Source organism: Strix aluco, chromosome 3 (assembly GCF_031877795.1).
Source record: "Strix aluco isolate bStrAlu1 chromosome 3, bStrAlu1.hap1, whole genome shotgun sequence".
Lineage (NCBI taxonomy): Eukaryota > Metazoa > Chordata > Aves > Strigiformes > Strigidae > Strix > Strix aluco.
The window spans coordinates 61,076,956-61,100,993 of record NC_133933.1 but is presented as its reverse complement, the minus strand read 5'-3'; the positions used below and the strand labels follow the sequence as shown (position 1 = coordinate 61,100,993).

General features: G+C 36.2%; 1 protein-coding gene across 16 annotated transcripts in view; it reads left to right on the top strand.

Moving 5' to 3' along the window:
* SYNE1 (spectrin repeat containing nuclear envelope protein 1) overlaps positions 1 to 24,038 on the top strand; it is a 322,087-nt gene that overhangs the window by 83,545 nt on the left and 214,504 nt on the right. For 15 of the 16 annotated variants that reach the window (XM_074818773.1, XM_074818787.1, XM_074818786.1 and 12 more), the window contains 11 exons: positions 3,985 to 4,092; positions 4,874 to 5,011; positions 6,169 to 6,333; positions 9,472 to 9,584; positions 10,133 to 10,301; positions 13,912 to 14,008; positions 15,612 to 15,814; positions 20,604 to 20,768; positions 22,585 to 22,737; positions 23,170 to 23,313; positions 23,651 to 23,824. In XM_074818773.1, the coding sequence (XP_074674874.1) occupies positions 3,985 to 4,092; positions 4,874 to 5,011; positions 6,169 to 6,333; positions 9,472 to 9,584; positions 10,133 to 10,301; positions 13,912 to 14,008; positions 15,612 to 15,814; positions 20,604 to 20,768; positions 22,585 to 22,737; positions 23,170 to 23,313; positions 23,651 to 23,824 (1,629 nt within the window). Of the gene's footprint in view, positions 1 to 3,984; positions 4,093 to 4,873; positions 5,012 to 6,168; positions 6,334 to 8,853; positions 9,002 to 9,471; positions 9,585 to 10,132; positions 10,302 to 13,911; positions 14,009 to 15,611; positions 15,815 to 20,603; positions 20,769 to 22,584; positions 22,738 to 23,169; positions 23,314 to 23,650; positions 23,825 to 24,038 lie in introns of those variants that run through there. The other variant, XM_074818785.1, reaches the window with a different exon arrangement.

Below are 24,038 nucleotides of genomic sequence, written 5' to 3'. Positions count from 1 at the left end.
CTCATATTATGTATATCTAACTAGTTAGTGATATGTGTTGAAGTGAAGATTAATACTGATAGCAGAATTATTTCTGTCTTCTCAAAACATTCAAATAAGTTTGAACAGCTTTAATGGGACCTTGTACATTCTTAGCCTTACACCACCCCAGTGCATTGCTGCTTAAGCCAGTGAAAATTTGAAGTGGTAAAAGCTCTGTCAATTTCTTGATCTTGGTATAAATTTAACTATAGAGGAAGCACGCTCCTTCAAAGAATTCCTGATGTCAAGTCCTTCTCTTCTTGTGCTCTAATGAGCAAGTAATTCAGACGATAATCCTGCCACTTCCGATATCCTAATGCTAGCAGAGTTCCCCAATGTAAGAGGAATTTCCTGAGAAGCAGCTGCAAAAATAACTTTCTGAGCTCTTGCAGTGATTTACTGTCTGCTTTTACAGATAGGCATTAATAGCTCATCCCTGAAAACGATGCTTGGCTCAGCATTCATCATGCATCTGTGATACTGTTGTCAGTGAACCTGTTTCAGTAACACATATACACATATACATTCAGTAACACATATATATATAAGCCAGAGTTTTCAAAAGAAGTAGAATCATTAACTTAATTCATGTATAAACATTTTTAAAGGGACTTGATTTTCTCAGCACATAGGCAATACAATAGTTCAACATCCCTGAAAAGCAGGTGACATAAATTTTTTAGATTTAACAGGTCATATTTGAAAATTTTACCTGCGCCCAAGAATTTGAACACTTCACCTGGTTTATAATTACATATTAGAGAACTCAACAAAGTACTCCTTTTCCAGTCCATAATTAAATTTCTCATGAAACACAGATGTGTATTTTTAGGTCTTCAAACACTAGAGTATTCTGTATTATGTAATTTTCAAATTAACTATGGCATATCAGTTAATAAAATAATGTTTTGACTCTGAGTCTGGGCTGAAAACTTTCTTTGTAAATTTAAATTATACCCCCTTATCATATTGGAACTCATAAACACTTTTCTCTAATTACCTTCTTTGATGTTCTTTGGCAGTTGAGTGCTTCAGTTCTGTTCATCTCTGCAAATCAGTGAATATTCATAGAATGGTGTCAGGATAAATTAATACTTTAAAATGCTATTTGGAAGTAGCATGCAAAATAAGTCATAGTGGCTTAGATAAACTGAAATAAATGTGATGTGCAGGCTTTAGAAAATAGTTTACATATCTGTAAGAATATCCTTTTGATCTTTTTTTACTAAGAGTAAGAACCACTAGGCACTAATGAAAATCTTGTTTGAAGACTCATAGTTCATTAAACGTGGGGGGTGTTGGTAACAGGTGCCTTGGTGTCTAAGAAATTGAATCTTTTATGTTGGTTACCCAAACTGAGACTTTAAAATGCTTTTGTATCAACCAAGGACCACAGAACCAAGTTTACAGGTGGTAAGTGATACATTGAACTGGAAACCTGTGAAAATGTATAAATAAATAAATAAAATGCTTATCATGCATTGTTGCACAATGTCTTTAACAGCATTCAGTTAAGTGGTTACTGAAACAACTATATCTTCTACAATTAAATAAACAAAAAAAATGTCTAATTAAATAGTAAAAAAAACCCAAAACACAGAAGGCTCAATGTCACCTGTTAACTTTATCTATTTACCTAATGTCAGAGAAATGGTGTGGTTTAAGAGAGGTGTGACTGTTCCTGTGTTCTTTATCTTCAGGTACCATAGAGGTGTTCTTGATCCCAGTAATATTCTATTTCAAAAAGATTTGGTCAGACCTAGTTTTAGCCATTATTAAATTTTTAAGCTATGTTCACAGGAATCTTGCAAAATACCTGGTTTACTCACATTGCTGTATGAACAGTTGCAGCCACATAGATGCTTTTGCAAAGACTTAGCTTAAGGAGGTGCTTCTCAGCAATAAGAATGTGAACCACAGAGGAATAAAAGCCAGTGTTCTACAAAACTGAACTAAAAGTAATATACACAACATTGTGACACACTTATTCTCTTCCTGACTTCAAGACTATCTTACTGTTATAGGACTTTCAGTCCATTAAGATCAATAGTTTAGTATTGCCTTTATGGAGCTGACAGCTAAATACTACTAGAAATCTCAATAGTCTCACTAAAGTTATAACTTCTAGTGAATGCAGTGCATTTAATACCACAGTATTTTTTTTGATGGCTGAATGAGTTAAGAGTTCTCTCTTACATTCTTCTCCTCATAGGGGAGTAGTCCTGGCTTTGCTGTTTATTTCAAATAATCTTGATGTTATTTTCCACATGCAGAACCAACTATCAGACCAGAAAAGTAGGAATTTTATTCTCCTTCTCTGTATTTAAATGATTCAAGAAGATGGAAACACTAGGAGTTTTGGCTTCTTGGGACAGTATGTGCAGTCAAGGAAATCCCAGCATTACAAATAGCTGGAGCCAGGAAGTGTTATATGTGTCCTATACTGTTTCTCAGGTACCAGCTTTTGGCAAGTGTCAGAAGACAGGAGCATGAGCTACAGTGAAATTTGTTCCAGCACAGCTGCTCTAATATCATGTTAACCTTGCTGCAACTACCCAGCTAAGAATTTACCTAGCAAGTTAACAGATATAATACCTGTGATATTTTCACAATCTGTTGTGCAAATCCTGTCCAACCAACTACCACTGTTTTGAGTAGAGGATCAATAAGAGAATTAGAAATACATCAAAGAAGGGTTTCTTTCCTATCTGAGGATCCTGTCCTTTCTTCAGCTGAATTGAAGCAAGAGCTCTATGCTTTTAAAATTAGTAAGAGAGGTTATAATTTACATATTTGAGGCAGCTTTCAAAGAAAGGATCCATAATTGGCCCCTTTCATAGGTTAGGATCTTTTCTTAAATTACTTTGTTTCTTAAATACAGTTAGTGGCTATTTTTCATCACATGGTCCAGTTTTTCTTCTCTCATGTAATGTTTGAAATGTAATCACTTGTTTTAGGTGATTAACTCATATGATGTGGTGTTGCATTTGTTTGCTGTAATATAGCTGTTTCTGACAACTTTTACAGTAATGTGGCTTCTTTGGTTTCAAAGAGTAGCTTCTGATTAACAGCCACCACATGTGGTTCATTGATTGGAAATTTGAGACAGACACTTATATCCTACTTGATTAGCCTGTTTGCACAGTGCACAAGAAAACTTTCTGTTGTCTATACTAACCTTCTCGTATAACATGCTCACAGGCCTGAGATCTCCTGTTAGTATTTCCTGTTCACTGCCAGGTCACTGAATTCTGCAAGGAACTTTGCAGCCTTGCGAAGCACCAGTGCCATGAGAGACTGAAGTGTTAAAGCAAAACTGTAAAACAAATATGCTCTTCTTCAAAGCCATAAAATGGCATGGAAGGAAAAGAAACTGAGTATGACCCGGTTTTCTTTTCATTTTCCTTGTTAAAACATTCTCTATCAAAATATTTTGCTGACTTCTGAACTTGGAGCTTGATGTCAAGTATTTCCCTGAAGTCACTCAGAAATTTTTTTTTTTTTTTTTTCAGCAATAGCAGACTAGATAATAAAATAGTGGTAAAAGATTATAAAATCCTCTCCTGTCTCAGCTCAATTAACTTTTACTGAAAATTGACTCTACAAATATATGGAAGACTGAAATTAGTTGTTGAGGTATATTTAAAGGACTTTGTGTTAATTTAACATCAGATGAGAACTCCAAGTAATATCTTGTGACACTGCAATGTCCCAAATTGTCATGATTTCACCACTGTAAGACTCACGTCTAGATGCTGAGTTCTCCTCTTGTACTCAGGAAGTGCTTTTCAGTTGGACCATATGAAGATAAAGTATGAGAGAACTGGGCCCATATGTTCCATTGGTTTCACTACAACTAATGACCTTGACTTGCTAGAGAGATGTTAATTTCTGGACTCTCTCTGACACCTCTACTAATAGACTGCAATGGTCTTTTTTGTGTGTGGTTGTACTAAATCATAGAAGGAAGACAGACTGATGCTGAGAGACCTAAAAGTGTGGGCAGAACAATTTGAAAGAGACTTAACCCGAGCACAGGTGGCAGAAACAAGCTTACAGGAGAAATACCAGGTAAGCAGTAGGGAAAATTTTGTATGATAAGACATTATTGTCATCACTATGTGTAACATGTATTGCAGTATTTTATGCAATCTGTATATATGCAAGTCAATATACTGTAGTTAAAAGAAATAATGATACAAACTGTCTTGCCTTTTATTGGTGGAGGAATTACAATGTCAGCTCCAGCTTTGCTGCGTAGAACAGTACACAGATGGTTTGCCTAACACAGAGCTTTTTCTAGCAGTGTGAAGAAGGACTGTCCTACTTAGAAGCAAGCATGTGTCTGTACAGTCCTTCCAGATCCTGAGTGATATAGCTCAGGTGGGAGGTATGACTGAAGGCTGGATGAGGTGACAGGTGGAGAGGACAGGGCTTAGAGCTTAATTTTTAACCCCTCAATCAAAGGCTAATGTCTAAATCAGCAATATAAATTTTGGCCTAAATTTTTGCCTGAAGCTTGGGTGCTCTCTAAAAGCAGCCACTGTCTGTCCCAAATAGCATTTGCTAGTTTATCTGATCAGTAATTATTTCCTTTCATATAGGGTTCAGGCATCTGATAAATGAAGGGAAATAAAAAAGTCCTACTTATATTTCCCTGGAGGATTCTACAGTCTATTAAAACCTTTAACAAAATGCATTTCAGTGTAAATATACAAGTTTACTCCTCTTTGGGAAGGATTAGGACTTCTCAGTACAAAATTGTCATAACTGCAGTACTCCATAAATGTTGAAGAATTTAATTGTTTGACTATATGCTACATTGATTAGATTTAATTTTCTCTTTGTGCAGTCATTTAAGCATTTCAGAGTACAATATGAGGTAAAAAGGAAACCGATTGAACTTGTAACCCAGTCATTAAGGAAAGATGGTAAATTATCACTTGATCAAGCTATTGTGAAGCAAGCATGGGACAGAGTTTCTTCCAGGGTAAGTTGATAATTATTATGCTATATGTTTTTTGTTAAATGAAAGATGAGAATTTAAATAATTTAGACACCTGTTTGCTGTTGATTTTATTAGGCATTAGGAACCTAAAAATGGACCAAGTTTCTAGCACTGTTGCATTATTTTGCATTTGTTTTGAGAACATTTACTGCACTTATCATCTTTAATATTGCTCAAAGATAATGAACTTTCAGAAAAGGACTCTACTTTGAGGTTTCCCTGTATATGAAAGTGTGTTAACAGTGCTTAGCCAAGTTCAAAACATTGTTGATAAAGAGAAAGCATGCACAATGCCCCTTTGAAATGAGATGTTTTAATGTAAATTGCTAGTGATCTGAGAAATTCTAATATAGCATTTCTAATATAACTAAAAGATTTTCTATTTAATACTAAATAGTGTATCAATAAATTAGTCTTTAATGCTATTTTTGACCTTGTTGCAATAGTAATATATTAGTATTTGTGATAGTAATTTTGTAATAAATGAGTGAAAAATCCCAGGCAAGTTATATTGTTTTCCTGAATAAGAAGTTATTAAATCCTTATTACTCAGTGTATATTCATGGGGGTTTTTTATGTCATATGTTTAATAGAGGATCTGTTTAAAAATGTGCTGGAGTTTTGACATACTTTTCATTATTTTTTTCACTCATATACTGGGATTGCCAGTAAGACACAATATTTTACTGCTATATTCTCGACTTCACAGTCCTTTGAGACTCATTTGCACTTTACACATAGAAAATATGTTCAAAATAGAGATAAAAAGATTTTATGCAAAAGCACGAAATAAGTGACATTGTGTGGAAGAAGGCCTCGCATCCCTTGCTGATCCTATTAACTGATGAAATTCCAGATCTTTGCCAGTTGTTCCAGTTTATATGTGATCAGTTCTGTAACTCAATTACCATTCTGGAAGAGAAATACATAAATCAATGAGTCCTTATAGAGATTTTGTTGCCTGTGAGAATGCTATAATGTCAGAACTAATGTGAAGTAATATACATACGTTTATGTCTCAAACACACTCTATTATGTGAGATTTTTGTTTTACAGTATAAAGTCAGATTTTTCTCAAGATACTTGTTTGTATAATTAAGCAAGAAAGGAAGTTCAATTCTCTTACTTTTATTTCCTAGCTACTTGATTGGCACATACACCTTGATAAATCTCTTCCTGCACCTTTGGGTACCATAGGTGCTTGGCTCTATAGAGCAGAGGCTGCTCTGAGGGAAGAAGTAACTGTTCACCAAGCTCATGAGGAAACAGCGAATACAATACACCGGAAGCTTGAACAACATAAGGTAGATCTACATTCATTCATTCTGTGCATTATACTTCCTTGTTTCCAAAGTTGTAAATGATCCATACTGTGTAAAGAAAGATTATTATTTCTACTTTCTGTGGGTGACATCATCTTGATGGTAGCTAAACCTAGGTGTCTTTTAGTGATGACTTGAGCTGTGATATCTGTGTATTTTACAAGCGGTATTCAAAATTGCTTTTGAATGTTCCTGCTTCTTGTATCTGACAGATATCAGGTATTAATATTTTAATTGTTCCCCTATTCTAGGATTTCTGTTAGGTAAAATTCCATAGGGAGCTCATAAGTTGGGTACATTGTTCAACCAATATGAACTTCTTAAGTGAAACAGGAAAGAGAAAGCAAACGTACTAAGTGTGCTGGTAGTCAGTGCAGGTGATATGGACTGGGTAAAAAAAAAAGAACAAAGTCAATTTTCATAGTGTTGTGATGACAAATAGCATGAGAAGTCTCCTCTGCTGTGGTAAACAGAAAACTTTTCCAGATGAATTTAAATAACTTTACCATTACTCTTTCCGTGAGTCCAAGATCTCATTTAAAATCAAAACTGTGAGGTTTGTCTGTGCATTTATGTAATATATATGAGAAAAAAATAGACAGAAATTGTTGATGAGATAATAAAAGAAACTTGCACCAGTAAATATGATAGAGGAAAAAGATGGTGTAGAGAAGGGCTGCATTTGCAGCAGTAAGGCTGTATTGTTTTATATTGTGGGGTTTTTTCTCTATTGCTACTATTTTAAAACTTGATTGTAGTTTTGTTATTTTTGTGTATAGGATATGGATGGGGTTTTTCATTAAAAAGTAATGCCATATAATGAAAAGCTGAGAAGTTGCATGGTCATTTTGGAACAGCTGTGACAGACTGTGGTAGTTTATCTGGAAGATCAGTTGGGTCTTCTGATTGCTCTTTATTAGAACAGTGGCAGCTCTTCTAACTTGAGTGGTGGCTAATAAAATTGAGCCAAAACAATATTAAAATCTATGAGGAATGTTTTCTTTCAAGGTCTAGTCTCTTGTAATGCTGAATATCATTAGCTTTCTTACCATCAAATGTTTCAGGATTCTTAAGATTTGACATTTGTTTAAAAAAAGTGAGTCAAACACTGTTTTGTTCTTATAATGTGAACACTATAGACCTCCTTTTGATACATTTATACAAAACACGAGAGTGTGTCCTAAACTGTGTTTTCTTTGCATCAGAAATGCTGTGGTGAGGGATTTCTATGACAACAAATAAACTTTGATTTAGGTTAGTCTGTGCCAGGGGAGTTTTCCCATGGGAGTGGGATGGGGAAAGCTTCAAGAGAAGCATGTGTAATTATATCTGTTCCTGGAGTTTGTTTTGTCACTTAGATTTGCATTGATGAATCCTAATGTTCTATTGGATAGTACCAGAAATGCATCAGTGTATTTTTTTCAGTCCATATTTCCTAGGAAGTTGGTGGGGTTTGTTTGTTACGGTTTTGTTTAGGTAACATCATCACTTTTTCTGTATCTTTGTCTCATCTGACAATGGGTTCTTTTAGTGAGCTTTATAGTTTATGGCCATTTTGAAGCTAATGCAAAATGTGCCAGCATATTTGGACAAACCTTCTCGGAATCAGGCAGACACTTAAGTTTGTTCTAGTTAATATTGCCACCAAGATCCAGAAATTAAGGACAATGTCTGTGCTTGGTGAGGGACACTTTGCAGAGCAGGATTTCACTTCATGAGAATACTATATAAAAGTTTTCATGGGCTTCCAATTGATGTTGGATAATATTACTGGGTTTTATTTTGATTTACCAATGCATGTTAGGGGCATCCCTTTTTGTCTGGCAAGGTCCCAAATGCAGCTAGCTGAGATACTTGTTCCAAGTCTTTTCTTTTATGTGAGAGTATGTTAGTCACAGAATACCCTCATTGGAGTTTTTGCCATGGTTGATTTTACCATGGCATCCCTTGCAACTGAGAAAGCCTAGTTCATTTCTATTCACAACAAGGTGTTGGCTCAAGTGGAAAACAATGAAAATATAGGTGGATTGATGGGGATGGTGGGACCATTTGGTGAGCTGAGACAGTGAATCGCCATTAATTTCTGCTGTGCAAACACTGGACATTGACTGGGGAGGAACCCTTCCTCGGCACGTAGGAATAAATAGATATCTGTGATCAATACACAAGCCTGCAATTTGTTCCCTTAGGTGAGAAAGGGGAACCTTTGTATGATCTCCTTTGCTAATAGGCTTCTGAGCACTTTGTGCCAGGACCTGTCTGTATGCAGTAAAATACCTACTGTTCTGTGTCCTCTCAGCCACTGGGGGCTTGACGTGTTATTGTTACGGTATCTCTTCAAAGACTAGTGGCAGTCATTCATTTTAATATGTAATCTCCAGGAAGCCGTTAGAAGCGGTGTTGCTTAGTTACAGTTGAAATGTGCTCTGCTGTAAGGTTTTTGCTGGTACAATTCTTATCACAGGAATACAGGTTGGGTACCACATTCTGCATTCATTCGTGTAAGAGAGAGCGATCCTGAAATCTTTTGATGCTGAGTGAAAAGTTCGCTAAATATTGAATATGTACTTACATAAGGAGCTATGGATCTTCTGCCTATATATAGCAGAGTAGCTTAGTTGCTGAAAATTTGAGTCTATACTTAATAAAGGTTAGTATCTGTTATAAAGATGTAAAGAGTAAATTTAGCAAGATTATGCTGTTGTGATGTTAGAGTATTCGCAGACTGCTTTTCAGGGATTATTTAATACAGTTAAGAGTTCTTGTTTTATTAAACCTTTGCAGTGTATCTTCTGTTTTAAAATATTCCATAATTGTTATCATAGCTTGAGCAGAGCATCTTATAAAGGGGTTCCCTATGTAAATGTTCAAGTTGATGTAAATGCTTTTGTGGTATGCATAACCTTGCATGCAAATGTGAGAGAATGATCAAATAGTTAACTACATTGAGTCATCAGTGCAGACTTAAAATTGTGCTTATTAGTTAGATAGCCTACTGTGAGCCTTCTCTCTCTCTCTCTCTCTCTCTCTCTCCCACCCTGTGTCTGTCTGTCTCTCTCCCTTCTCCACACCCCCCCTCCCGCCCCCCCAATCTCTCTCTCTTTCTTAAAATCAAATCAGGATCTGCTGAAAAACATAGATGGTCACAAAAAGGCATTCCACGAGATCCACGGGGCCAGGTCTGTTAACGGAGTGCCTGTTCCACCTGACCAATTAGAGGATATGGCAGAGAGGTAAGGCTTTCAACCTGAAATAAAATCCCTCTGTGAATGAAAGGGAACCCATTTGCTTTTTAATCTGTTCATGTAGAAATCACTGTCTAATTATGTTTCTCAGTGGCAAGCATGAAAAAATTGAAAGGGAAAACCTCCTAGAATATATATAAAATATACTGAAAAGCATGATGCTTTAAAGATCGATGAGAATCAAAATAAGCTATGGGTTTTTCAAGGGAATACTTTTTTACATTGATCCTGTTATTACTTGTCCCTGGAAGAAATGTTATGTAACAACAGCCGGGATGCATGTGAAAAAAAAAAAGAAAAATGACTTTGCAAAACTTAGTAACAGATGTAAACTGATGATTTCTATGAATAAACAGAAATGTAATTAATTTGCTATTCAAGAGCAGTCATCAGAATGATCATCATGCATAATTAAATGTTTGTAGACTGGATTAGGTGAAAGATTAGAAAAATATCTGAACTGTAACTAAAGCTTTCAGTCTCTCCTGCAAAAATGAATATTGCTGCATTTTACTACAGTGTGATTCATTTTATAGGTTTAATTTTGTTGTCTCTTCATCTGAGCTCCATCTGTTGAAAATGGAGTTTCTGGAACTGAAGTACCGTCTACTGTCACTCTTAGTCCTTGCAGAATCAAAGTTAAAATCATGGATTATCAAATATGGAAGGCGAGAATCAGTGGAACTACTTCTTCAAAATTATATTGTAAGTTGGGGTTGTCTCTTCTTTTTATAATTATTTTTGAAATATTCATATTTAAGAATGCTGGGAATGAATAAAAGAAACAGAAATAAGACTTGCCAGTCATCAACTTCATGACTGCATTCTTGTGGAATATCTTTTTAGAGGTGAATCTGTCTACCCCATGGAGGAACTTTAGTCAAAAGGCTAAAAATGAAAATTATTCTCTTTGCACCATCTGTTCAAAACCAGAAATAATGTCGTCTCTGTTAACTGTCTGACCGTCAAGCATATCTGGAAGTTCCAAATCCTGGGTTTTTACTTACCTTAGATAGCAACTCCAAAGAACTTAATTCAATCTTCTTTTACAACTGCATAGATGCACTTCATAGTGACTATACACAGATTAAGTGTAGAGATAGTGGAGGTTTTTGGCATGCAGTATCCCACTTTAAAAAAAAGTCTTCCAAATGAAGAAAAAAAGAAGTTATGCTGCCTCTGTGTACTTGTTCAATATACTATACTGATAGGGGATTAATTTTGTTCTTTCAAATAATGTTTTTCTTCTCCTGCTCAGCATTAGTATATTAAATCCATTATTTTATTTCTTTTCTGGAAGGATATTACTCCAGCTCTGCATCATCCATATATCATGTTAAGAAACAGAGCCTATTGACTTACAAATGCTCGTTGATATGTTTCCTTTCAGTCTTATGCTGCTCTATCTTGTTAAATTCACACTTGCAGTGCTAAGTGCCTGGTAGAACGTTACCACCGCTGCACTTCTACATCAGGGTGTGAGGGATTCTTTCAAAAGCAGGACTTGGCTAAATACTTTTTTCCCCTTCTATCTAATCCATATGAATTGCACAGGAAAATTGGAAAGAATTCATACAGTTATAGAACCATCCAGAGACAGGACACTGTAGAGAAAGTTACTGATGTCCCCACAGCCTGATAGTTTTTATTGCTTTGGAAGAAAACTTCAGACTCAATATTAAGTTCCTCTACAAAGTGAGAATTGAAGACCTGCTCAATTGAAGACTTTTCCATTTCTATGTTTAAACTTTAACAATTAGGGACACATAAAAACTCAGGAGTTAAGCCTTGTTTTAGGTAAGCTTTGCAAAATTCAGATGGTTATTTAAATAAAATAGTTTACTGGAGTGATGTGCAATATCTAGGCATTATAGTCCATTTGTATACTCTGTAAGACTGTTGCAAAATCTACTAAAAGGTGACAAGGGAAATAATGGATAGCTTGACTTTTGGATTATTATTTTATATCACTTTCTTATTTTTTGCTTTAAAATGAACATTAAATGGTGAATTTGTATATTTGTGATTGCCTCAGTTATTCTTGTGCTTCAGACCACTGATGTTGAGATGCTTGTTAGGGGAAAGAAAATGTTTCCTTTAATCATTTATGAAACTGCATCACATCAAAATGTTGAAATTGGGACAAGAAGATAAATAGAGCTCAGTTTCATTCCTGATGACCTTGACTTCTAGCTCCTTCCACATGTCCAGTGATGGAAAGAGACTTTATTTGCTTTGGCTTACCTGGGAGTAATTTTCTAGGACTGAGGGCCAAGTGTTACTCTTCCAGTAAATTAGGAGTCTAACGTAGGAAAGCTGTAGTCAGTACCTTATAGTCCGTGACTATATTAGTAGGAGATAAAAATGTAAGTTTGTTTGTCTGCCAAAGCAGACTGAGCAATGCCAGCATTCTAGGAACATGCGTAGTTAGAATCTGGATAGAACATATGCCTGGAAAATATTTACGTACTGTAGCTTAAAAATAAAAGTGGTGGTTGTTACTTTATCCTATCTTCTTTTCACCTGTCTGTCATCTACTAGAAGTAAAGGTCAGCACAAATTGTACACCATCAACCTGACGAATATACTGTACCAGTCTCTGCTGTAATGGAAACACTGGGTACAGTTATCGATGGATTTTAACCCACAGAACCATCATTTGGCATTGGTGTATTAGCAATTTTTTAGCACTTTATGCTATATGGATTTGGGAAAAGCTACATATTTTCTTTCAGGAATCTTGTCAGATGGGAGACAGTATTAATCAGTAAAATGTCTATATTTATTTTTGAAAATATTTCCAATTGCTCTTGAGATCAGTATTATATAAGTCGTTTGAGATAGTCTTTTACTTTCTCATATGAAGTCTTGCAGTTTTTGGTTCAGGGTAAAATGTCAGTGTGTATGGGTTTGGCAAAAGTGAAAGTCAGGAGTTTGTCACATAATTCATGGTAAAGCATGTAGTTCTTTATACATGCCAGATATTTTTTTTTAACAGTAGAGCAAAGAAAAAATCTGATTCTCCTTGACTTCTAGTTTCCTTTGTTATAAACACATTTCTAAATTACATACTAGATAACTGTGGGGATTTGACATAGCAACTGTAAAATGTTTTAAAATAGAAGATTTTTAGATATATACTAGCTGGCAGTTTAATTTTTAAAACTGATTTTTTTTACACAAAATCTAATTGTCCTCTTCAAAGTACATTGAACTTTGACTTCACTTGAAACCTGATTTTACCAAAATCACACTAGTACACGTAGAATTTGGTCTGTTCTGACATTTGAAAGCTGGTTTAGATGCATGTGAGATGTACTTGCCTCAGTCTGTAACTGAGGAGTCATGGGAAGTAGTGTAAATTACAAAACCATTCCAAAACTATAGATAAGTGCATTAGGTAAGGCAATATAAAAGCCCTGTAAAAAAGCAGGGTTTTCTCCCTTTTTTAACGGTGGTAATACAAGATATAATATGCTTGCATAATATAGAGATACAATTATATATCACAATTAAAGGAAGTAACATTTCTGAAAGACGTTTAAAAAAAGGCAGTGTCATTTGCCATAAGGGATAAAGAGGCATAAATGATGAAGAGCCATAACTTTGTGACTAAAATATTTCCAGATAAATTATTCATTGCGCTGTAACACGTTACACAGCTAAAACATCACTCACAAAGGAAAAGTGCTGTGTCACACTTTGGAAAAGCAGCATCTCTTTCTGCAGTGTTTCCTTAGTCTTATTTTTTGCCAATTACAGAGGAGGTAAAGAAAAACTGAAGGATAAGTCAAATGTTTTTTATCTCTTAAAGTGAAACCTGCCTTTCTGCAAAGGCTTAATACAAGAACAAATTTTAAAGTTTAACTGGATTTGATTTTTGTGGTGATCTATATGGATGAAATTTTCTCTTTTATTAAAATTATTCTACTTAGATTTCAGTGTAAAACAGTTTCCATTAAATAACTTTTAAGTTAATTCCTCAGTTTCTGCATATTCAAAGTATCATATGATAGTGAGTTTCAGCAAGTCAGCAACTAGCAGACTAAGAACATTTTAAATAATCTTTTCATAAGCAAAGTAAATAAACTGTATCTGTAAAGGGGGACTCTGCTGTACCATTAATTTGAGAAGGTGAAATTTTCACATCATGTTATAATTATGATAATTTAAATATTATTTTATAATGCTGAAAAAAATGAATGGAGGAATAATGAAGTTAAAAGTTGTCATCGCTGTCCTGATGTAATTTCATGGAAATGATCCTTATGTCTGTCTTTATTTTGTCTGTTGTAATTTTTTGTTTTCTTTTCAGTCTGTTATTGAAAATAGTAAGTTCTTTGAGCAGTATGAAGTTACTTACCAGATCTTGAAAAGAGCAGCTGAAATGTATGCCAAAGCAAATGGCTCAGGTAAATGCCTATGTTTCTTTCATCACGGCGACACCATTTTAATCTCTTTAGACATAAGTATCCTCTTATGTCTAAAAAGATCTAATATTTGTTTCTTCTGTGCAGCAGAGCTGTACAGCAGCTGCAGTTCACCAGAGAGGCTACAGCCTTTGGTAGCAATTTCACATATTCTTGAGCATGAAGCCATATGGTACAGAGCAGCCTGCTCTCCTGCTGTTAAGATTTCTTAATCTCCAGAAGTGGGTGGTCATGTTCAGACTTCCTAATGGGAGAAGTCCATGCTAACTTCTGGATTGTTTCAGTGTTGTCGATTTGGGCCAAAAGGTTAGCCAGAGACCAAATTAGGAGTAGGGAAACCATGTTCTGGTGCCTAGAAATGCTCCCTGGCTTGGCTTCATTTATTAGGAAAAGACAAATAGAGAGTTGGTTCCGCTGCTGTTGTAGTAGCAAAAGTGTCCCCACATTTATTGAAGATTCTTCAATAACTGTGAAAACCTGTAAGAGGAACCCAAATGGTAGTTGAAGTATAGATATACATGAGAAAAATGTGTAGGTGATTCAACAGCTGCCTCCTGAATTCCTGAACACTGCTGAGTTCAGTGACAATTCATGAGGGCAATATTTGACCTAGATAGTTAGTTACAGACATGAGATCACTTTAATGTCTGCTGAGGAGATAACACAGTAATGTCTGTGGAGGATTGCTGCAGCTACTGAAGTGGTTAGCAGATGTGGAGAGAAAATGGGTATCTTTTTTTGTTGTGAAATTTAAGTTGATGTCAGTGACACTCAAATTTTACAAAAGTAAACATTTTTTACAAGGTATTCTTACAAATAGTAACATTAATAGATTTATTCAGTGCTATTAAAAAAGTGCAATAGCAAATTATTTTCTAAAGGACAGCAACTCACGTATATGAATTTAGAAACAGCAGTGCAAATTAGAGGACACCTTAGCTAAAAAATGTTTTTTAGATTATCTATATTCTGCATGTTTTATGAAGTCTCAGGATTTGCTTGTGTCCTTTTTCTTATCTTTGTTTTTTTCTTCTGGAATGAGGACACACTCGTTCTTTTATTGCAGTGAAGAAAATACTAAAAATTAAATGGCAACAATTACCAGCGGTTTGTATTTAAAGTCGGTGAAATGAAGTTCAGAATTTTATTCAGTACTTTTCAGTGTAGATGTAATATGTGTTTGTACATTATACATCTCTATTATTTTTGGCTTTTTTAAGGAAACTTTCTCTCTTGATTTCTTTTATTATTATTAGAATTATTTTATTGTTATATTTTTATTTTATTATTATTATATGTTAATATATTATTAGAAATGAACACCACACTGAATATGCAGTGACTGTTTTAATATAGCAGTCATTTTATGTACTTTTCTTAGTCTTTAATTCACAGGTTTAATTTCTCAGTTGTAATTTTGCCCTCAAATTGGTCTGTGAACTGACCATATGTATATAAAAGCCTACTGAAATAGAAGTTGCAGTAAAATATAATTCCCTGTTGAGAATGGGTAAGCAAAACATAAAATTAAGCTTTACAGAAATAACAATGAACCAAAATAATCAATGTCTTTCCTGTATCTCAGTGGAAGAAGTTGAGAATGTAATGAAATTCATGAATGAAACAACAGCGCAGTGGAGAAACCTCTCGGTAGAGGTGAGAAGTGTAAGAAGCATGTTGGAAGAAGTAATTGCTAATTGGGACAGATATAGCAGCACTGTGGCAGGTCTACAAGCTTGGCTGGAAGATGCTGAAAAAATGCTGAATGAGCCTGAACATTCTAAAAAGGTATGCACTAATAGCATATGTATCTGGCTATTTTTGAAATTATGAAATGAGGGATATGTTTTTGAATTTGCTTAGTCTGTTTTACAAAATTTCATACAAGAGGGAGAGATTTTCTCAGTTTCTGGCATACTGCCTACATTCATCATAGGTGTTGTTTCAATGTTTGCACGTACAGCGTGTACATTTATACACAATGAAGGAAGGCATCATCTGTGATAACATGGTTAGAGGCATCTTTGACATGAATATAGGGCAGTGGTATTGCTCAGAGACAGGAATGTTACATGATTCACTCAAAGGCAAATACAGCTCTTAACACCAAAGTGCATAGTTATTTGCTGTGTATAAAGACACTTAAAGAAAATTATTCTATCCACTGATGTTTCTACCATATAGATGACAGATTTAAATTAGTTGCCTTCACAAGACATTATTAATATGTGTTGTTATGTTTGATGGGTAAGTAATTAATCCATTTTCCTGGTATTTTAGAAATCTTTTAGACAGTTCCTTTCAGGGACCTGCAGTCATAAAGATAGATTTGCTGGGGGTTTTTTCTGTTCTAATATTAGAGTACTGAAGCACTAAAATTTATGTTTGTTAAACTTCAATAATGATCCAGATTGAATAATGCTGCATTTAATAGGTGCTACATTTTCACCCAGTCCCAACATAGCAGCTATAATGGTCTTAATACCAATGTATGGTTTTCATAGGTTGTAAGATGTCAAACTCACATCAGGTCAGGAACAAGCATTTCATATTACATGAAAGAACAGTATAATTTTGGTAAAAGTTTGTTAATTTAAATTGATGTAAAAGAATAGAATACACTTTTTAAATAAAAATAAACCTGTGAAAATGATTCAATAGCCTGGCATAATATAAATATCAACAGTTATTAATACTGAGAAGGAAGGATGACCTCAGCTGATCGGGTTGATCTTAGCTCCTTGTATGTTTTATTTACGTAACTTGGCAGTGTTCAAAAGCATAGAATCATAGAATTATAGAATGGTTTGTGTTGGAAGGGACCTTAAAGATCATCTAGTTCCAACCCCCCTGCCATGGGCAGGGACACATCCCACTAGACCAGGTTGCTCAAAGCCCCGTCTAACCTGGCCTTGAACACTTCCAGGGAGGGGGCATCTACAACTTCTCTGGGCAACCTGTTCCAGTGTCTCACCGCCCTCACAGTAAAGAATTTCTTCCATATGCCTATTCTAAATCTACCATCTTTCAGTTTAAAACCATTATTCCTTGTCCTATCACTACACTCCCTGATAGAGAGCCCCTCCCCATCTTTCCTGTAGCCCCCTTTAAGTACTGGAAGGCTGCTAAAGGTCTCCCTGAAGCCTTCTCTTCTCCAGGCTGAACAACTCCAACTCTCAGCCCGTAGACTGAGATGCATATTTTAAAAGTTACTTCTACTATTAATGTTGAATCTAGCACTCCACAGCAATAATGTTCACTTATATATTCCAAGTATAGTTCTGATTTATCAGTTTTAATATTTGGTTATTAAAACCAAAATCCATACTTATATTGATTTGTACAATTAATAGTTATGCAGCCATCAGCACAAGCATTTGGATCCCAGGTGAAAGGTGATAACTATTGCTTGGAATATGGCATGAAACCTTTTTAAACATTTCCAAATATTTTTTTCTGTAAAACCACAAATATATTAGTAATATGATACAAATATTTCAATGATGCTCATTTGCACACCTTACCTGCATTACTAAAACCCACCATATTCTATCCTAGGCAAAGACCATAGTAGCCCCTTACCATGCTGTCATGTTTTCTTCTTCTTTACATTATCTCTGTCTGATTTCAAGACCAGCAAGTACCACTGTTCTTTTTGCAAAAGAAAGTGGTTTGTTGGCATTCTCATCGGCTTCTGTTTTCAGAAACCTTATTGTGAACCTGTAGCACAGAAGATCTTGCAAAAAAAGATCAGTATGCAGTTGGATTTTTCCACCTCTCATGATTTGAACTCAGCGAAAAACAGCACCATGCAGCTGCTCACTACCCCCTTCCCCCGCCAGTGCTGGAAAGGAGAAAATAAAGCAAAAGTTTTGGGAATTGAGATAAGGACAGGGAGGGATGAATCACCCATTATAGTCACAGGCAAAAGACAAACTCTTTAGGAGAAGAAAAAAAGAACATAAATTTAATTCAGACACTAAAAACAACAACACTTACAGAGTAGGACCATGAGAAGCATTACCACATCCTGAAAACACCTTCCCCCACCCCTCCCTTTTCCCGGATTCAGCTCTGCACCCAGTATCTCTACCTCCTCTCCCTCAGTGGCACAGGGGGCAGGGAATCGGGGGGGTGCTGTCAGTCCTCCTGCTTCTTCTTCCTCAGTAGGGGGGACTCCTCACATTCTTTCCCTACTCCAGCATAGTTCCCCTCTCACGGGAGACAGTCCACCACAGACTTTCTCCATGAGTCCTTGCCATGGGCTACAGCTCTCCCTGAGCTGCTCTGATGTGGGTTGCTCCCATGTGTTGCAGTCCTCTCATCATGGAACTACAACATCAGGGGCTTCTTCTTCCCACAGAGTCCCGGCCTTCTTCAGGTGCAGTCACCTGCTCTGGTGTGGGGTCCTCCACAGGCCACAGGTCATCATCTGCTCCCCTGTGGACCCCCATGGGTGGCAGGGGGGCAGCCCTGCTGTCTCACCCCAGCCTGCAGGGGAGGGTGCACCAGCACATCTCCCCCCCTTCCTCCTCCTTTCTTCCACTGACCTCAGTGTTTGCACAGATAGTCTTCTCGCAACTCTTCCTCACAACTCCAACTCCTCTTCCCAGATTCCCCTTCTTAAATACATTATCACAGAGGTGCAGCCACTGTCACTAATTGGCTTGGCCTTGGTGCAGAGGTGGGTCCAACTTGGAGCCAGGGGAGCTTTGAGAAGCTTCTCACAGGGGCCACTGCTGTAGCCCCCTCCCCGACTACCAAAATCCCCACCACATACACAAACCCAGCACACTACCACAAAGTACTGCTCCTTCTACAACTCCTTTATTTACTTGCAGTACCTCTTAAGCAATTCCCATCATAACCCCATTGTAACTGCACTCTCCCACACTTTTCTCCAACAGCTCTGATACCAAAGGGTATCAGAGGACTTCTAGATCTCATGTGGATACTTCCTTAGAAACAGCTACATTGTTTTAATTGAGAATGAGGTGTGCTTCACAGTACCTTCCAAACTTGTCCAAGTTTTATACGTGCTTTAGGTTGGCTTCTGAAACAGAGAGACTCCACATCAGGGTCTGAGGAGGGTAATGGTTTGTGGGAATAAGTGTGCAGGAGTGAGGATGTGAGTAGTTTACTCCATGTGGTTTTTCATTCTTGACCTCTAGTAAGTCTGACCATTAGAGAACTGACCAGTGCGAGATTCAGTAGACTTAATTTCTTTTGGATGTGCTCACATAGGGTAGCCTTTGCATAAAGCAAGGGTTGTGCTCCACTACAAGTACAAGATTCAAACTGCACATGCAATTTACTGAGAAGATTACATTTATTTACTGATACATCAGTACAGAGAACCTGTACTTTACTGATCTCAGCTTTGGGAATTTAAAACACGTTGTTCAATTCTCTCTTCAACAAATTTGAGCAGTATCCATCCATTTGATGTTTTCTCTTTGGTTGTATCAGAATTGTTTTTACATATGGATGACTTCTGACAAGTATAAACTGTGAAGTTTCAAAACTGTATCTCTGAAACTTGGGATAACTGACAGTACAGTTGGATAGGACTTTTTCACATCTACCCCTGACCAAAGGATTGCATGGGACTGTCACTGTCAGATTAAGTGTCTTGGTAGATCAATAGTCATAAATAAAATGGGTCAGTGCCCCTTCCTTAGTCCTGAGCACCAAGTTCTACTTGCATCCTTGTGGCTACTCTTTCTCCCCTGAAAGAAGGATTCAGTCTTGGGAACAGTCCTTGCCATGTGCCATCCATTGAATTGTGCATTGTTCAGAGGAAGGGTAGCAGGGACAAGCCAAAACTATGTCACAGAAGATGTGGACAATCATGGGACAGTGACTGAGTCCTGTTTTGTTTACTGGTGTAGCTGTAGTTATAGTGTCTGGAGATACCTGCCTTAGAAACAATTGCCCATTCCCTTGAAGAGTAAAAAGGAAGAGAGGGAGCTGGTGTTTGTCTTCTCTACCAATTTATGCATGTGTACCTGCCTACAAGTTGCCCAGAAGCATTTGGCACTATGTCTGGGGTTTTTTAGGCTGTCTCACTAGAACAGGGGAAAAAAAACAGTGACAACCTTCCATTTCCCCTCCCCACTCACCTACTCTGAGACAGGAGGAAGCAGTGATAAAGATTCAGTCTTCTCAGATCTTCTGGGATGCCAGACCATGGAAAGCTGCATATGGTTCACAGAAGGGGAAGAATCTCTCTACAGTCTGTATATGGCCAAGGTTATTATCAGCCCATACTGTTTCAAGACAAGATAGAAATGAGATGAGCCCTAACAGTGCTATCAGTAATGGAGCTTTTTTTAAGGAGGAGTTCCAGTAGTTTAAGTGAATCTACTCACTGGAGTAAACTGAGCTATAAGTAAACTGGTGGTAATTTTTAAATCCATAGATTATGTTCACAGACTTTAAAATTCTAATATGGCATATCCAATATGAAGAGCTTCAGAGGATAATTGTTCAAAGAGTTTTATCAAGCTGGTGATAAAATTTTAATTAAAGACTGTTTGAAAAGGTTTTGGAAAGGTGATTTCATTTTCTTCTTCAGGATTTCTTCCGGCACTTACCTCATTGGATCCAACAGCACACAGCCATGAATGATGCTGGTAATTTTCTGATTGAAACATGTGATGAGACCATTTCCAGAGACCTAAAACAGCAGCTTCTGTTACTAAATGGAAGATGGAGAGAATTGTTTATGCAAGTCAAACAGGTATGTGTTTTTGCTGTTGTTACTTTTAAAGATTTATTTTGTCATTTCCATGCAAGCAAGACAGATTTGCCCCATTAACAGGACTACAGGACAACTTACTAAAGTGCCTAACTGTTCATCATTATTTAAATTAGAAATTAATCCCTATTTATCTTTTGGTTATACAGTTTCTTATTTTTATTTTTGGACATTTTCAGCTAGTATAAGCTGTAGTTTTTCTTTATGGTCTCCTGTCTTGATACAGTGAATATTATTTATGCTTAAAGGGGGCCTACAGGAGAGGTGGGGAGGGACTCTTTATCAGGGAGTGTAGTGATAGGATGAGGAGTAGTGGTTTTAAACTGAAAGAGGGTAGATTTAGATCAGATATAAGGAATAAATTCTTTACTGTGAGGATGGTGAGACACTGGAACAGGTTGCCCAGAGAGGCTGTGGCTGCCCCCTCCCTGGAAGTGTTCAAGGCCAGGCTGGACGGGGCTTTGAGCAACCTGGTCTAGTGAGATGTGTCCCTGCCCATGGCAGGGGCGTTGGAACTAGATGATCTTTAAAGTCACTTCCAACCCAAACCATTACATGAGTCTATTTCTATGATATCTTCTACTGTTCTTCAAAGAAAATTATTGGTTTTAAGTAGCTATTGTTATTGTAAGCTCTAAAATTAAACAGTGAAAATGGTGAAAGTGAATGTTTTTATTACCCTTTAATGAAAGTTGCATTCAATTACTGTACTCCAACCATAAGCAGGTACAATGCAGGTTAATTAACAAATGCTTTCCCCAAATTAGTCAGACATTACTTCTATCTTGTGCACAAGGAGGCACTGATAGTAAATGCAAAAAAACCTACTCTTTACCTGGTGGAAGACATTGAACTGATTGGAAAAGAAGTGTTGTTTCTATATTTGCTCTTTAAAAAGCGAAGGGAAGATTTAGGATAAAATTACACAGAAGTATTTCGCACCTTATAAACACATTAGAAGATATCTTTGCTATAGTCAATACACATCTAATGATACTTTCCCCTTCCAGTGATTTTTAAATAGCAGTTGCCTATTTGAAGATGCTGAATCTATTTTTTTTTTTTTTTTACTGGTATGATTATTTCCATTGCAGTCAAGTTAAAAGGAAAAGCCAATAATGATCACCCCTTTTTTATTATAACTTTTCCAAACTGTTGACTAGAATGTTGTCAAGTTTTATTTGGTGATGATGTTTAGGGTGATTCACTGTGGAAACAGTGATGCCCGGGATGTAAATGTCTCTTCCCCTACTTATGCAGCTTCTTTCATGTGCTGGGTATATGGTTTTGCTCACTGGCTTTTCACCATTTCTGTCATACAGCTCTTTCCACTTTCTAAAACCTGTGTTTCCCCTTCCTCCAACCAGTAGTTCTTTTATTGAAATTTCCCTTATCCTTCAGTTTTTCTAGGCTTTTTGTTTTCTATTCTCTTAGTTGCATTTTCAAAATTGATACTATAGGTAATGAGAAATGAATTGAGATGTTGCTTCTAGGTTGGAAACAGATGAGAGTTTGGTGTGCTCCAGATGATCCAAAACTTTTAAAAGGCTGATGTCTTGTATGAATGTTGTTCTTTTTAGTATCAGCACTATTGAGACTAATGCAGATGATTAGTGGCTAATTTAATTAGTTTCCATTATTTTGTATTTTGTTGAAAACAATTTTCCCAGCAAACAATTGCACTGAAAACCTGCTAATTCTCTTAAGTCATTACTTAATTGCCAGATATCTCATTTGGGGTGGTTATTTTTTTGTTTGTTTTTTTTCTTTTTTTTCTTTTTACTTTACATTTTCTTAGTATGCTCGAGCAGATGAACTGGACAAAATGAAGAAGGAATACTTGGATGGTGTTGCCCATTTGACAGCTTTTATTGATGGAAGCAATAGGAAACTTTCAGTCCCTGTAGAAGTGTCCTTCCTTGATGTCAAAATGTTCATACAAGATTTGGAAGTAAGTGTCTTCCTTCCATTCCTTTCTCCTTCATAAGAGAGAAACTTGTAACTACTTAATTTCAAGAGCATAAAATTATTTTAGTATATATTTCCTTTCTTACTTTTTTTTTTTTTTACCAGTGGTGCTTTTTTGTATAATTTCTGCCATAGCTAATATAAATCATTGTTTTCTATGAGTGACATTTCTAGAGCACTTTTCCAAAACACTGTCCCACTGGATATTTCTTTCTGTGTAGTTTCAAATCACATTCAGGTGAGCTGACTGATACCCTTTGGCAGTTTTCATGGATTTGAAATATGATCCAGTATTCACTAAAATCAGTGATGAAAACAGTTGATAATTGTAATATATATCTTTTATCTCTTGAGAACAGACTTGTATCTCCCATGAATGCTGTTGTTGAAATATTTTTTGAAACATTTATTTCAGAATATCAAGCAGAAATTGCCTGCAATGGAATCTCAGTACAAAACAGTTACAAGAACAGCGCAACTTGTTACAAAAGAAGTTTCCCAAGAGGAGGTGAATGAAATGCTTGGAACTTTGACAAGAATCAAAGAGCAGCTGAGCAAGGTGTCTGAATACTTTTTCTACTACAAATGTTGTTGACTGTTGAACTAATAAATAGTAAGCTTCCCAACATAACTGCTCAGATATATGCATTTGAGCATATATATAGTTATAGTAACAATAGATTGAATTCAGGGTGGAGAAAACGTTACTTGTTTTAGACTTTAAGACTACCATCCTTAAATTTAATATTATTTTCTTTAAGAAGTAATACAAGATCAGGATTGATCTATCTTAAAAGAGGCAGGTAGCAACTATATAAACCCACATGCAGAGGAATCTGCTATTTATTGAATTTTACAACTTTTTAAATAATTATTTTTCTTTAAAATGGCCAAAGGTTAAGGAGTATTCCTGTGCCTTGCTGTATGAATGCCAGCATCTGCTGTCTCCACTGGAAGAACTGGAGAAACAAATCACACATTTTTATGAATCTCTTGAAAAAGTCAATGAAATAATTTCTATCCTGGATCCTGAAGCACAACCTACGACTGTTCTTAAACAAAAAGCCCAAGTAAGTTTCAAAACCATCTTACAAAGATTAGCTTTCTAGGAATTTGGACTGCAACACGGTAAGCTGAGCAAATGTTTCTTCATATTCAGGCAACAAACATAGCCTATCCTAAAGTCGGCTAGGCATAAACATACAAAGACTGAAACTTGTGTTACCTCCTGGTGCCCATGGTTTCAATCCAAAAAGTAAATATGCAACTTTTAAAAATTTTTTA